This window comes from Saimiri boliviensis, chromosome 14 (genome assembly GCF_048565385.1).
Source record: "Saimiri boliviensis isolate mSaiBol1 chromosome 14, mSaiBol1.pri, whole genome shotgun sequence".
Taxonomy (NCBI): domain Eukaryota; kingdom Metazoa; phylum Chordata; class Mammalia; order Primates; family Cebidae; genus Saimiri; species Saimiri boliviensis.
The window spans coordinates 94,187,984-94,201,361 of NC_133462.1; the positions used below are offsets into that span (position 1 = coordinate 94,187,984).

General features: G+C 46.0%; 1 protein-coding gene across 1 annotated transcript in view; it reads right to left on the reverse strand.

Moving 5' to 3' along the window:
* Positions 1-383: 383 nt before the first annotated feature.
* PRSS38 (serine protease 38) overlaps positions 384-13,378 on the reverse strand; it is a 31,443-nt gene continuing 18,448 nt past the window's right edge. Inside the window, exon 6 of the mRNA XM_039464277.2 lies at positions 384-8,795. Coding sequence (XP_039320211.1) covers positions 8,792-8,795 — 4 coding nt within the window. The 3' untranslated portion in view covers positions 384-8,791. The remainder of the gene's footprint in view (positions 8,796-13,378) is intronic.

Here is a 13,378-nt window from a genome sequence, read left to right on the forward strand (position 1 = left end):
CACATTGATTTTGTATCCTGCTACTTTGCTGAAGTTCCTTAACAGCTTTAGGAGATTTGGGGCTGAGATGATGGGGTCTTCTAAATATACAATCATGTTGTCTGCAAATAGACATAATTTGACTTCTTCTTTTCCTAATTGAATATGCTTTATTTGTTTTTCTTGCCTGAGTGCCCTGGCCAGAATTTCCTAGGGGAGGGATAGTATTCGGAGAAATACCTAATGTTGATGCCTGGGTTATGGATGCGGCAAACCACCATGGCACCTATGTAACTATGTAACAATCCTGCATGTTCTGTACATGTACCCCAGAACTTAAAGTATATATATATAAAAATAATACTGGAGGCCGAGTAATTTATAAAGAAAGGACATTTATTTGACTCATGGTTCTGCAAGCTGCACAGGAAGCACAGCACCAGCATCTGCTTCTGGTGAGGAGCTCAGAAGGCTTCCACTCATGGAAGATGAGGGGAGTTGGTATCACAGGATGAGAGAGGCAGAGGGAGAGAAGGGGGGGGAGAGAGAGAGAGAGAGAAGAGAGGTGCCCAGGTCCCTTGTAACAACTAGTTCTCATGGAAACTAATAGAGTAAGAACTCATTCATTACCATGAGGATGGTACCAAGTCATTCATGAGAGATGATCAAACCAGTTCCCACTAAGACTCACCTCCAACACTGGAGATCAAATTTCAATGTGAAGTTTGGAGCTGACAAACATCCAAACTGTCAGGAGCCAAGATCTCTGGACCCACAGACCTTGAGCTTGCAGGGATGGAAGCTCACATTCTCCAATTGGGAGAGAGAGTGAATGGAGTTACTCTTGTGTCTTTCCTTTGGTTCTTGGATCCATGTATCCTACCCTCTGGGGAGACAGTGACCGTTGGTTAAAGGTCTATACCATGTCCTGAAAGGGAGCACGCTGTCCTCACAGGGCTTTACCTTCAAGCTGGAGCCTCAGCTGCACCTTCAAGAGGACAATCTACCCATCACATTATCAGCTGGAATGGTGCAGCATCTAGAGGGTGGATGGATCCCATGGTCACATGCTGTGGAGTTAAAGCAGCTCCCTCTCGTTTGTCAATCTGCCATGTTGACTTCCGATTAACCTCAGTTCTGGGAGGGTGTCTAAGATTTTCACTTTATCTATTGTTCTTTGTGTAAGAGCAGGTACTTGCCATAAATCCTGCCCTTTGTCCAACAACCTTGATGCTATATTTCAGTGGTCCCACACAGCTCTTCTGAATCATGTATACTCTCCCTGTTTATATAAGCCCTGGGTCTGGGGGCAATGGTATGGGGATCCACCATCTTGTCTCACCACCACCCATGACACGCACCTGGCTTCTGTTTGTAAGTTCCTATTAATGTTTCTTTTTGAAAGACTGGATTAGTCAGCCTCTTTCTTTTTTCTATATTTATATCTATATATGCATCATTTATCTATCTATCTGTATATTTTTCCTCTCTTTCTACTTATCCCATGTCAGCCTCTTTCTTTGGCCTCTCAACTTCGTCAGACTTCGGGGACAGCTTTGCATAGGCCTGCCCACAGCAAACATGTGCACTCTGCCACTCCTTCCTTGCTTTAAAAGTGATCGCTGGATGAGGCTTGGTGGGATCCCATGTGTGTCAATCAGACCATGAGCTGTCAGAGGTCAGTGTCGGCTGAATCACTGCAGACCCGAGAGGCGGACCCATTTTTGGGATACATGTCAGTCCTGGTCAGAATAAAATTTTGCCCAAGATGATCAACTCGCCCCCAGATTTGTTGGTTGGTTTCTTCAAAAAATTGTACTGCACGGACCTTAGCTCTGGTCTCTCCTGCTGGCAAGTGGTGATTCAGGGGCACAACATCAGTGAAGCTCTGGGGAGAGGAAGGGAGACCACCTTGGAGGTGCTCCATAACCTCATGGAAGCTCATGGGGTGGCTGGGAACAGAGGCTTGCTGATGTCTCTGGGTCCGTCATCCTGTCCTTTTAGTGGCTGGGGGCCTCTTCTGCAGTGGATGTTTTCAGCTGGGCTTTAGCATGCAATGAAACGTTCTCACACTTTGTACCAACTCCCGTAAGTCTGCTGGATGTCTCTTCCTTCAGTCTTCTTGTCCCTGCTCTTTCCTGGAAGTTGCTCCTCCCAGCCTCCTGACCAACCAGTTAAGCTATTCGCAGCTCATCTTCCACTAGATGTACTCCCTACAGCCTTATCTTGACCCACTCCTCTCTTGCACAAGGTGGATGCCCAAGTGCCCTGCTGGGAGCTCCACCATTGGGAGGCTCCTCTCACCACTGACATCAAGGCTTCCTCCTCTGTCAGCCAGTCTTAGGGACTTCCATGGGGCCAGGGGTGAATGGAGGAAAGGCATCCATACAATACTAGCAGGTGACACAGAGGATAGGGCTGCGACACTGGAGATCAAATTTCAATGTGAAATTGTTTGTGTAGGTTACTGTGCCCTCCCAACCTGTCTGGACACAATCCCTATGTATCACAATGGTTAGCAGCTGGCCCACCTAAGTTTATGGCTTAGTGGGTCTATCAGTACTCACCTCATCAGGGGCAGCTTCAGCCACATGGTCACTTGGTCAGTTGGCTGAATGCCCCATTTCTACTAAGCTCTGGTGGCATGCCCAGGACAGCATTTTAACAGTGGCTCAAGGGGAGGAACTGCCCTACCCACCTCCTATTGGGGTTGGTCAGATGCCCCACACAGGGTTTGTTTCTACCTTAAATCTATCTGGCACCATGGAATCTGCTGAGACATGCCATCCGAGTGGTGAGTCTGCTTGTACTGCAGCTAGAACCTGCAGCTGGAGGTGTGTCTTCTCCTACAGCAGCTGGAGCCCTTTCTTGCTCTGGGCCCCTATACAATATAGTAACATGGCCCATTTGGAGCCACATTGGTCAGTGTCCATTTGGACTCTATGTTCAACAGCCCTTGAAATATCTAGTGGTTTCCCATTACCTAAGCTATGACTACTGTGGAAGTGGCCATAGATCCTATTGGGAAGGGATGTGGGATCAATACTGTTCAGTCGTTCTAGGAGCTGTAGGGTCTCTCCTCATAGGGACCCAGGTTCTGGACCTGAAAACTGTTTCAGAACTGGAGCAAGGAAAGAGATTGTGACTCTCCACTGGGGTGGTTGACCTCAGCCTCCTGTTCATCAGTGACAACTTCCCATTTTAAAGATTAGTGATACTCCTGTTGGCTGCCTGTTGGACTTTCTCCAGGACCACCAAGTTCTTACTCAGTTCATTTCCATGGACCCTCAAAGGTCAGATTCCCATAGCTGCTGTTCTGACTCTGCTGACTGTAATGGTAATTATGCCCATGCTGCTTCCAATAGTTGTGTTGCCCTGGCTACTACTCTTCCAGAGTCCCAACATTTCCACCCATTTGGGAAAAGCAACTCCCTTAGAGGACAGCCATTTGGGACATAATGTATGCTCTTGATAAATGCAGTGTTTTTCAGGCCCCTGTGGAATGTGCCAGCTGGTGGTTTTCTGGTCTCATATTCTAGCATGCCCACTTCTGCAAAAACTGTATGGAAATTTTGATAGTGATTGTATTGAATTTGTGGATTGCTTTGAGGACTAATGGCACCTTAACAATATTAAGCCTTCCAATCCATGAACATGGGGTATCTTTCCATTTATTAGGTCTTCTTTAATTTCTTTCAGTCACATTTTGTAGTTTATGGTGTGCAAGTCTTGTGCCTCTTTGATAAAATGTATTTCTAAGCATTTTATTGTTTTAGAGGCTATTGAAAACGGAATTGTGTTCTTAAGTTCCTTTCTGGATTATTTATTGCTAGTGTATACAAATAAAACTTTTTATTCCATGCTGATTTTTATCCTGTAGCTTTTCCAAAGTTATTTATCAGCTGTGACAGGTTTTTTTTTTTTTTTTAAACCTTTGTGTTCTATATGTGAAACAATGCCATGTGAGAACAGAGTTTTATTTCTTCCTTTCCAATTTTAATGAATTTTCCTTTTCTTGTCTAATTGCTGTGGCTAGAACATCCAGTACAATGTTGAATGATAGTGAAGAAATTAGGCATATCTGTCTTGTACTGATTTGCAGGGGAGTATTATCAGTTTTTTCTCATTGATCATGCTCTTAGCTGTAGATTTTTCAAATATGCCCTTTTTGTGTTGAGGGTGTTTCCTTCTGTTCCTAGCTTATTAATGGTTTTGTTTGTTTCTTTTTGAGATGGATTCTCACTCTGTCACCCAGGCTGGAGTATAGTGGTGTGATCTTGGCTCACTGCCACCTCTGCCTCCTCAGCTCAAGAGATCCTATAACCTCAGCCTTCCAAGTAGCTGGGACCACAGGCATGTGCCACCAGGCTCAACTAATTTTTTTGTATTTTTGGTAGCGACGGGGTTTCACCATGTTGCCCAGGATGGTCTCAAACTCCCAAGCTCAAGCAGTCCACCCACCTTGGCCTCCCAAAGTGTTGGGATTATGGACATGAGCCACCATGCTTGGCCTATTGAAGTTTTTGTTTTTGTTTTTGTTTTAATCATGAAAAGATGTTGGCTCTTGTCAAGTGATACTTAAATTTTTCTTGTCATCAATTGAGATGCTTATGTTTTTTATCCCCTTCATTCTATAAATACAGTGTTTCACATTGATTATTTTTTGTATCTTGAACCACCCTAGGGGTCCTATAATAAACTCCACTTGGTCATGCTGTATGATACTTTTAATATGCCAATTCCATTTTACTAGTACTTTGTTGAGAATTTTATTATATATAGTCATAAGGAATATTGCTCTTTAATTTTCTTTTCTAATGATGTCTTGGTCTGGCTTTGGTATCAGGATAACACTGGCCTCATAGAATGAGTTTTGAAGTGTTCTTCCCTTTTCTAATTTTTAAAAGAGTTCAAGAGGACTTGGTGCTATTTTTAATTATTTATTTTTTTAGAACTAGGGTCTTGCTCTGCCACCCAGGCTGGCGTGCAATGGTACAATCATAGCTCACTTCAGCCTTGACCTCCTGGGCTCAAACAATCCTCTCACCTCAGCCTTCTGAATCGCTAGGACTACAGATGTATGCCACCATGCCCAGATAATTTTTAATTATTTTTGTAGAGATGGGGTCTCTTTATGTTGCCCAGGCTGGTCTCAAACTCCTGGCCTCAATCTTATCACCTCAGCCTCCCAAACCACTGGGTTTACAGGTTTGAACCACTGCACCCAGCACTCCCGTTAGGACCAGTGAAGCCACTTGGTCCTAAGCTTTCCTTTGTTAGAAGGGTTTTTTTGTTTGTTTGTTTTTGTTTTTGTTTTTGTTTTGAGACGGAGTTTCCCTCTTGTTACCCAGGCTGGAGTGCAATGGTGCGATCTCGGCTCACCGCAACCTCCGCCTCCCGGGTTCAGGCAATTCTCCTGCCTCAGCCTCCTGAGTAGCTGGGATTACAGGCACGCGCCACCATGCCCAGCTAATTTTTTTGTATTTTTAGTAGAGACGGGGTTTCACCATGTTGACCAGGATGGTCTCGATCTCTTGACCTCGTGATCCACCTGCTTCGGCCTCCCAAAGTGCTGGGATTACAGGCTTGAGCCACTGCGCCTGGCCGGTTTTTTTTTAATGGCCTCAAGCTCTTCACCCATTATAGGTCAGTGCAGATTTCCTATTTCTTCCTGAGGCTGATATGGTAGTTTTTGTATTTCTATAAATGTATTGATTTCACCTAGGTTATCTGGTTTGTCAGTGTACAATTCTTCACAGCATTCTGCTACAATCCTTCTTATTTCTCTAAGGTCGGTAGTAACATTCCCATTTTCTGTTGTAATAGTTTGAGTTTTCTTTTTTTTCTTAGAAAGTCTAGGTTAGGCAAATTTGTTAATCATTTCAAATAACCAACTTTTGTTTCATTTATTTTTTCTTTTTTTCTGTTCTTTATTTCTTCTCAAAACTTTTTTATTTTCATCTTTCTGCTAGCTTGAGTTTAGTTTGTTCTTCTTTCTTTAGTTTCTTAAGGTGCAAACCTAGGGAACTTTTCTGAGATATTTCTCTTTTTTTTCAACTGTATTAACTGATCTTTTCTTCCATCTTTCCTTCATCTTTCCCTCCTTCCTTCTTTCCATCCTTCCTTTCTCTTTTCTTCCTTTTTTCTCTCTTTCTTTTTTTACAACTCCACCAGATCACTGGACTGATCTTCTTTCTTGATGTAGATGTTTACAGCTATAAATTCCTCTCTGAGCACCGATTTTGCTGCAGAACCAACTTTTGATATTTTGTGTTTTTTATTTTATTCACCTCAAAATGTTTTCTAATTTCTCTTGTGATTTCTTCTTTGACCCATTGATGGTTTTAAAACGTCATTTAATTTTCACACTTTTGTGAATTTCTAGTTTTCCTTCTGTTCATCTCTAGTTTCATTCCACTGTGGTTGGAGAAGATAAGTTGTATAAATTTGACTTTTAGAAATGTATTAAGACTTGTTTTGTGGTCTAACATATGATATATCCTAGAGAATGTTCTATGTGTGCTTGGGGAAAATATATACTCTGCTTTCTGGGGGTGGAGTGTCGTGTACGTGTCCACTACATCCAGCTGGTGTATAGTACTGTTCAGGTCCTCCGTTTTCATATTGATCTTCTGTCTGGTTATTTTATCCATTATTGAAAGTGGAGTATTGAAGTCTTTATTCATGTGAAACCTTATTTCTCCTTTCAATTCTGTCCATTTTTGCTTCATGTTTTTTAGAGATCTCTTGTCAGTTGTATATACACTCATGGTTGTTGTCTCTTCTGGATGGATTAAACCTTTGAATATAATGCCCCTTTTTGTTTTTCATAACTATTTTTTACTTAAAGCCTAATTTGTTTGGATAGGCACCCTAGCTCTCTTTTGGTATGATTTTCATGGGTTTTATTTTTCTATTCTTTCACTTTTGACCTATATGTGTCTTTGGATCTGAAGGAATCTCTTCTAGATAGCATATAGATGAACCATAAGCTTTGTTTTGTTTGGGTTTTGTTACTGTTGGTATCCGTTATGCCAATCTCTGCTATTTAATTGAAGAATTTAAGCAGTTTACATTTAAAATGATTACTGATAAGAAAAGACTACTGCCATTTTGTTATTTTTAGAGATGTTTCATTTATTTTTCTGTTCCTCAATCCTTCCATCACTGCTTTCTGCTTAGTTTGAGTTTTGTTTTTTTGGTTTTTTTATACCATTTTGGGTCTCTTCTTGTTTACATTTTTGCATATGTTGTAGTTATTTCTTAGTGGTTTCCTTGGGGATTACAAGTAGCACCTTAAACTTATTAATATAATGTTCTAGTTTTCATTAATACTAATTGAGCTTCAATAGCACACAAAACTGACACAATTCTATTCCTCCTTCCTTGTTACTGTCACACATTACATCTTTATATATTGAATGCCCATTAGCATGGATTTATAATTGTTGTTTCATGTATTTGTCCTTACATCACATAGAGAAAGAAGAGGAGTTATGAAACGCTCCCACTTCTACTGGCCGTCAGATCCCTTTGCAGGCACTGGAGCCCGTGCCCTTCACTTCGCGTGGCTGTGGATTCTCATCCAGCGTCCTTTCCTTTCAGCCTGCAGGCCTCTCTTGGCATTTTCTCATAGGGCAGCTCTTGCAGGACAGGTTTTGATGTTCCCTATTTTTATTTTTTAAACTTCCTTTTTAAAAGTTCAGTTTGGGTTAAAAAAAATTCAATTTGAACTATTTTCTAATATCCTCTCTGACTCATAGGTTATTTGGAAGTACATTTCTCAATTTTTAAACACACTGAGATTTCTTAGATATCCTTCTGTTACTAATTTGCAGTCAACTTCACTGTAATCAGAGAACACACGTGTGAGCTCAGTTTTCTCCTCACTGTGTAGATTCTGTAGCGACTTTCAGCGGCCTTTCAAGTGCAGAGCCCTTTCTAAGGCCTCTTATATCTGACAAAATGCTTTCATTGCATTCTCACTCAGGTGTGTTGGCCTGACTGGGTGTAGAAACTTACGCTCACAATTCTTTTCCCTTCATCTTTGAAGATATGACTTTACGTTCTTTGGTATTCAGTATATTCCTTATTAGATAGCTTGATTTCACTTTGAATCGCCTTCTATTTTCTCCACTTAAGGTTTTTCTATTTTTGGTTTTCCAAAGTTTTACTAAGATGTATAAAAATACGAACTTAATGCAATGCCACTGATTTGATAATGGAAATGGGAAAAAAGTAAAAACAAACAAAAAATATGAACTTAAAAGTCTGCATCTAGATCTTTAGTGGGATTTATCAAGTGGAAAGCATGCTTTCTTCATTAACAGAAGATGATTGGTCATTGTATCTGCAGGTGTTCTGATCCATCATTCCATCAATCCCGTCCTTCCACAGTTGCTGGTAGAAGAATGTCGCAGCCTTTGCACTGCCCTCCGCATTTCAGAGAGGACATTTCACACAGGGGAGGCTTCTGACCAGTGATGGGTGCAGGGATGGGCAGAAGATAAAGTGATTTGGGTGAGAGCGCCGTCAGGGAAGGACAGGAGATGGGCAGCTTCCATGGAGGCCTCCTGACAGGGAGTGGCCCTCGGATCATGACAGACACAGGGGACCTTGAGGCACTGAGGCGCTGAGAGGGTCCGGAGAGCAGGTGTGGCCTGCTGGAGCCTTCCTGGGGAGGTGCTGGGACACAGCAATGCAAAATGGATTCATTCCACATGAACACCGGGGCCCCAGGGAGACTGCAGCCGCGTCATCCAGCTCACACCTCCAGATGTGGTTCAGTTGACAGACTCAGGTGTCCCAGAGTTCACCTGGAAAAAGACAGAAGAGTTTGCTGTGGGTTAGGAGCAGGTGTGCCTGGCTGTCTTCTGAACCCTCACCCCAAGCACCAGACACCACAGGCTGTCTGGATTTCGTGGCCAGTTGTCCACCGGAAGCTCACCAGGGGCTGGATCTGGGGAGCCATGCTGGTGTGGGAAGCAGGTCTCCTTGCCACTAACTCAGGAATAGACATAGGCTGCGGAAGGGCGGATTGAGCTTCCTCCCCCATCACTGGGTGGCAAAGCAGAGGCCCCGGGAGGTCGGAGGCAGCCCCTGCAGGGGTGGATGTGCTCACTCTGCAGGACCTCTCCGTAGGGGCCCAGTGCCCAGCCAGAGTCGAATGCTGGGTGGCTCAGCCCCAGGCTGGAGTGCACAGGCTGGCGGGCACCCTGGTGGAGCCTCTGCCCTGGCAGCCTGCTGGGCCTAGTCCTCCGTGTGCCCCTGTGGGGCCTGGCCAAAGTGTGAGAGGGTGTTCCTGGAGCCCCATGGGCCGAGCCTTCTGCAACCTGTGACCTGTGCACAGACAGGGTCTCTCCGTAGCTTCTATTGGTGGGGGCGTTCCAACGCTCAAGACAAATGTAAGATTAGGGAACCCCTAGATTCAACTTGCCTTTTGCCACCACCCATGTCAGCACCCCCAAACCCAGTGCCACTCGTGTCATGACGGTACTTCACACTGCTGGGTCTCTGGGCACTGCAGGCCCTACTGAGCAGTGGAGGGACCCACTGGGAAGCCCAGGTGAATTCGCTGGGGGCCTGGGAAGTTCCGTTGCCTGGACATGAGAGAAATGCTCCCTGGTGGTAAGAGAGTTCAGGATGCCACCACCAGAAAAAAGCCGCCTCTTGGTCTGTCCTTGGAGGAAAATCATTTGAGAGTTACAGATGTAACTTTGTAAACTTGTGAGTTACAGATGAGAACGCCATGCTTGGAGACTGCATGGGATTGCTGGCCTTAGGGTCCCAGGAATAGTTTCCTGCATAAACACACCAGGCTGAGGATGCCCACCATGCCTGCAGGGGTGGGTGGCGAGGCGGACCCTGGACTCTGGATCATGAACCCTGGAATCTTCAGGCACCCCAAGCAGCAGGTGTAGACAGTCCAGTCTCTCTGACCCTCCTCTGCTCACAGGTGGGCTCCTCCTCGGACCTGGCCCCTCCCCTTCCAGAGCAAGGTCATGGGACTTGCCTGGCCAGTCAATTTGGAAGATGAGGGCTGCAGGTCACTTTCTGGAACAGGTCTTTGGAGCTGACAGTCCCTGGCCAAGAAGGGGCAGGCATCAGCAGCTCTCTGAAGGCACCAGGGGGTGCTCATCGAAATGAGCCTTTGCGTGGTCCTGCAGTATTGGGGGACAAAGACCACAGTGAGGAGGGGTGCTGGGGAACAGCCTGGCCTCAGTGGCAAGCCGGGTGGCGTGGTGAGCTGAGGACCTGTAGAGGCCTTTCCCAGGCACTTGCCAGTTCTGGCACGTTCCATAAGCAATGTCATCTGCATCTCGTCCAACTTTCCCCTTTTCCTTTTTTAGAGGCAGGGTCTCGCTTTGTCACACAGGCTGGAGTGCAGTGGCTCAGCCACAGCTCACTGCAGCTTCAAACTCCTGGTCCCCAGCGATTCTGTCGCCTCAGCCCCCCAAGTAGCTGGGCACAGGGGCATCCCACCATGCCTGGTTAACATTTTTAGAGATGAGGTCTTGTTAGGTTGCCCAGGCTGCTCTTGAACTCCTGGGCTCAAACAAACTCTGCCTCTCACCTCGGCTTCCCAAAGTGCTGGGATCACAGGCGTGATCCACTGCCCAGTTCCGGTACAGTTTTTATACAAAAGGGTCTGGAATGCCTGCCCAGCTCACGAGGCGTGCCAAGGTGCAGGCCTGCACAACCTCAAATCTGAGAGGAAGAGCAGAGCGGGATGGTGGCTGCCTTTGTACGGCCCCGGAGAGGGCTGAGGAGACACCTCTGCTGACAGACCCCACCACGCCTTCCCCGACTCCCGTCCTGGGTCTGGGGTTTCCCCGCCGGAGCCCGGCCCGAGTCTCAGCAATGCAGGGGCCTCCCGAGCCACGCTGCCTGATCAGCGGAGGGACAGGGACATCGGCACTCTTCTTCCCCTTTCCCTCTGGTCTTGCGATCTGGGCAGGCCACTCCTCTTCTCAGGTACCATCTGTGCATTTCCTTACGCCTGTCTTTTGCCACATTCACCCCCCTTTCCCCTCTACCTGAGGTGATCATTTGCATATTTTTAAGGTCCACTTTGACTGGGATCCATCCTTGCAATGTGTGTGCGATGTATTCCATTTTGTGTGAAAAACTACTTTCTTTTTGTGAGTTAGGTGAGCTTTGTGTATAAAATTAACCATTTCAAAGTGAACAGTTGGGCGGCCCCGGGTGCACTCACAATGTTGTGTGGCCACCGCGTCTGTCTAGCTCCGAAGCCTCCTCATCACCCCCAGAAGAAACCTTTGCCCATTAACATGGCACTGCACCCCCTTCCCCCATCCCCGAACAACTGCCACCGAGTCGTGGGCTCGCTGCCCGCGTGCGTGAAAGCCAACACCAAGATAGCAGCTTTTGAGAAAAGAAACACTTCACTGCGTGCTGACTGGCGAGGACTTGGACGTCCAGACCTGTCTGCCAGAGCTGGGGTCTGAGGCGGGCTTTGTAGACATAGGGCCATGAGGCATGGTCTCATCGGATCTTGCAATGAGGTGACGCTGAGAGGCGAGATTTGATTGGATCGTGCCATGGGGCGACACCAGGGCTTAATCTCATTGGAGCATGGATCCTGCTGTGCGGCGTCAGTTTCTTTTTTTGAGACGGAGTCTCGCTCTGTCACCCACGCTGGAGTGGCAGCACCAGCTCAGCTCACTGCAACCTCCACCTCCTGGGTCCAAGCAATTCTTCTGCCTCAGCCTCTTGAGTAGCTGGACGTCCGGCTGTTTTTTTGTATTTTTAGCAGAGACAGGTTTCACCATATTGGCCAGGCTGGTCTGGAACTCCTGACCTCGGGATCCCCCCGCCTCGGCTTCCCAAAGTGCTGGGATTACAGGCGTGAGCCCTGGCGCCCGGCCTGCGGTGTGCGTGTCTTAATTCCCTGCCCCATTCCTTGGTCTGGCACTTAGGTTCTGCCTGAGGCTGCAACTTTGGTTTATCTGGATGTGTTCGGGTAACTTGCATTCTGGGGCCCGTGGACACTGGAACGCAATTCACAATTTTGTTTAATATAAAGGTGGAGCCGGATTGGCCTGGCTCCACAGTTACGGAACCACCAAGTAGCTTCCTGTCTCTCGGCCTTGCCTGCTCCCAGCATTGCCCCAAGTGGAGTCGAACCCTCCGCTGCCCTTTATCTTGCTTCTTTCACTCAGCATCAGACTCTCAGGCTCATCCACACTGTGGTGTGAGTCATTTATTCCTTTTGATGGCTGAATGGTATTCCACTGTGTGGATGGCCCATGTCTGCTTTCTCCACTCATCGGGTCATGGACTCTGGGGTTGTTTCCCCACCTTTGCTTCTCTTTTTAAATCCTATTTATTTATTCAGAGACAGGGTCTTGCTCTATTGCCCAGGCTAGAGTGCAGTGGCATAATCACAGATCACTGCAGTCTCAACCTTCAGGGTTTAATGGATCCTCCTGACTTGGCCTCCCAAAGCACTGGGACTGTAGGCATGAGCCAGTGTGCCTGGCCTTTCCAAAGTTCTTGGGGAGGCCAAGGTGGGAGGATCATTTGAACACAGGAGTTTGAGACCAGCCTGGGCAAGATAGCAAAAAAATTTTTTTGCTGTCTCTACAAAAAATTTTAAAACAATTAGCCAGCTGTAGTGGTGTGTGCCTGTGATCCCAGCTACTCAAGAGGCTGAGGCAGGAGGATCGCTTGAGCCCAGGAGTTTGAGGCTGCGGCGAGCTAGGACTGTACCGCTGCCAAGGTAGAAAATTTCCCTAATGTTTCAAGTTTGCCCTACATATATTTTAATAATGAATAGATGTTGAACTTTACACACTTTTTTGCATTAACTGGGATAGTCAGATGATTTTCTCTGTGAGTGAACGTACTTCCTATTTCTGTTAATGGCTAAGTTGTTCCTATCAGTTCAACCTTCCCATAAATAACTATAAAGTGGATAAAATATTAAAAACACAGCCTGTAATCCCAGCACTTTGGAGGGCTGAGGTGGGCAGACCGCTTGAGCCCAGGAGTTCAAGACCAGCCTGGGCAATATGGTGAAACCCCATCTCTACAAAACCACAAAAATTAGCCAGGCAGGGTGGCACGTCAGACATGCGTTTGTAGAGACATTTTCTTTTCATCTGTTTTGAAGTAGCAGATGACAGTGTTCATCTCTTTGGTGTGCTCCTCTTTCTGGCATGCTTTCATTGTCTGTAGGGATATTATTATTCTCTTTTCTCTTGCAATAATCTTGCAGAGGATTTGACCTCAACACTTTTGCATTGCTTGTGTTTATGAGAAATTGATCTTTCGGAGCTTTTAGAAGGAAGCATACTTTAGGATAACATCTTTCATTGTTTTCTTGAAGCATGCATAACTGTGGAAGCTCGTTTTCCAAAATTTCCTGGCTCCATTT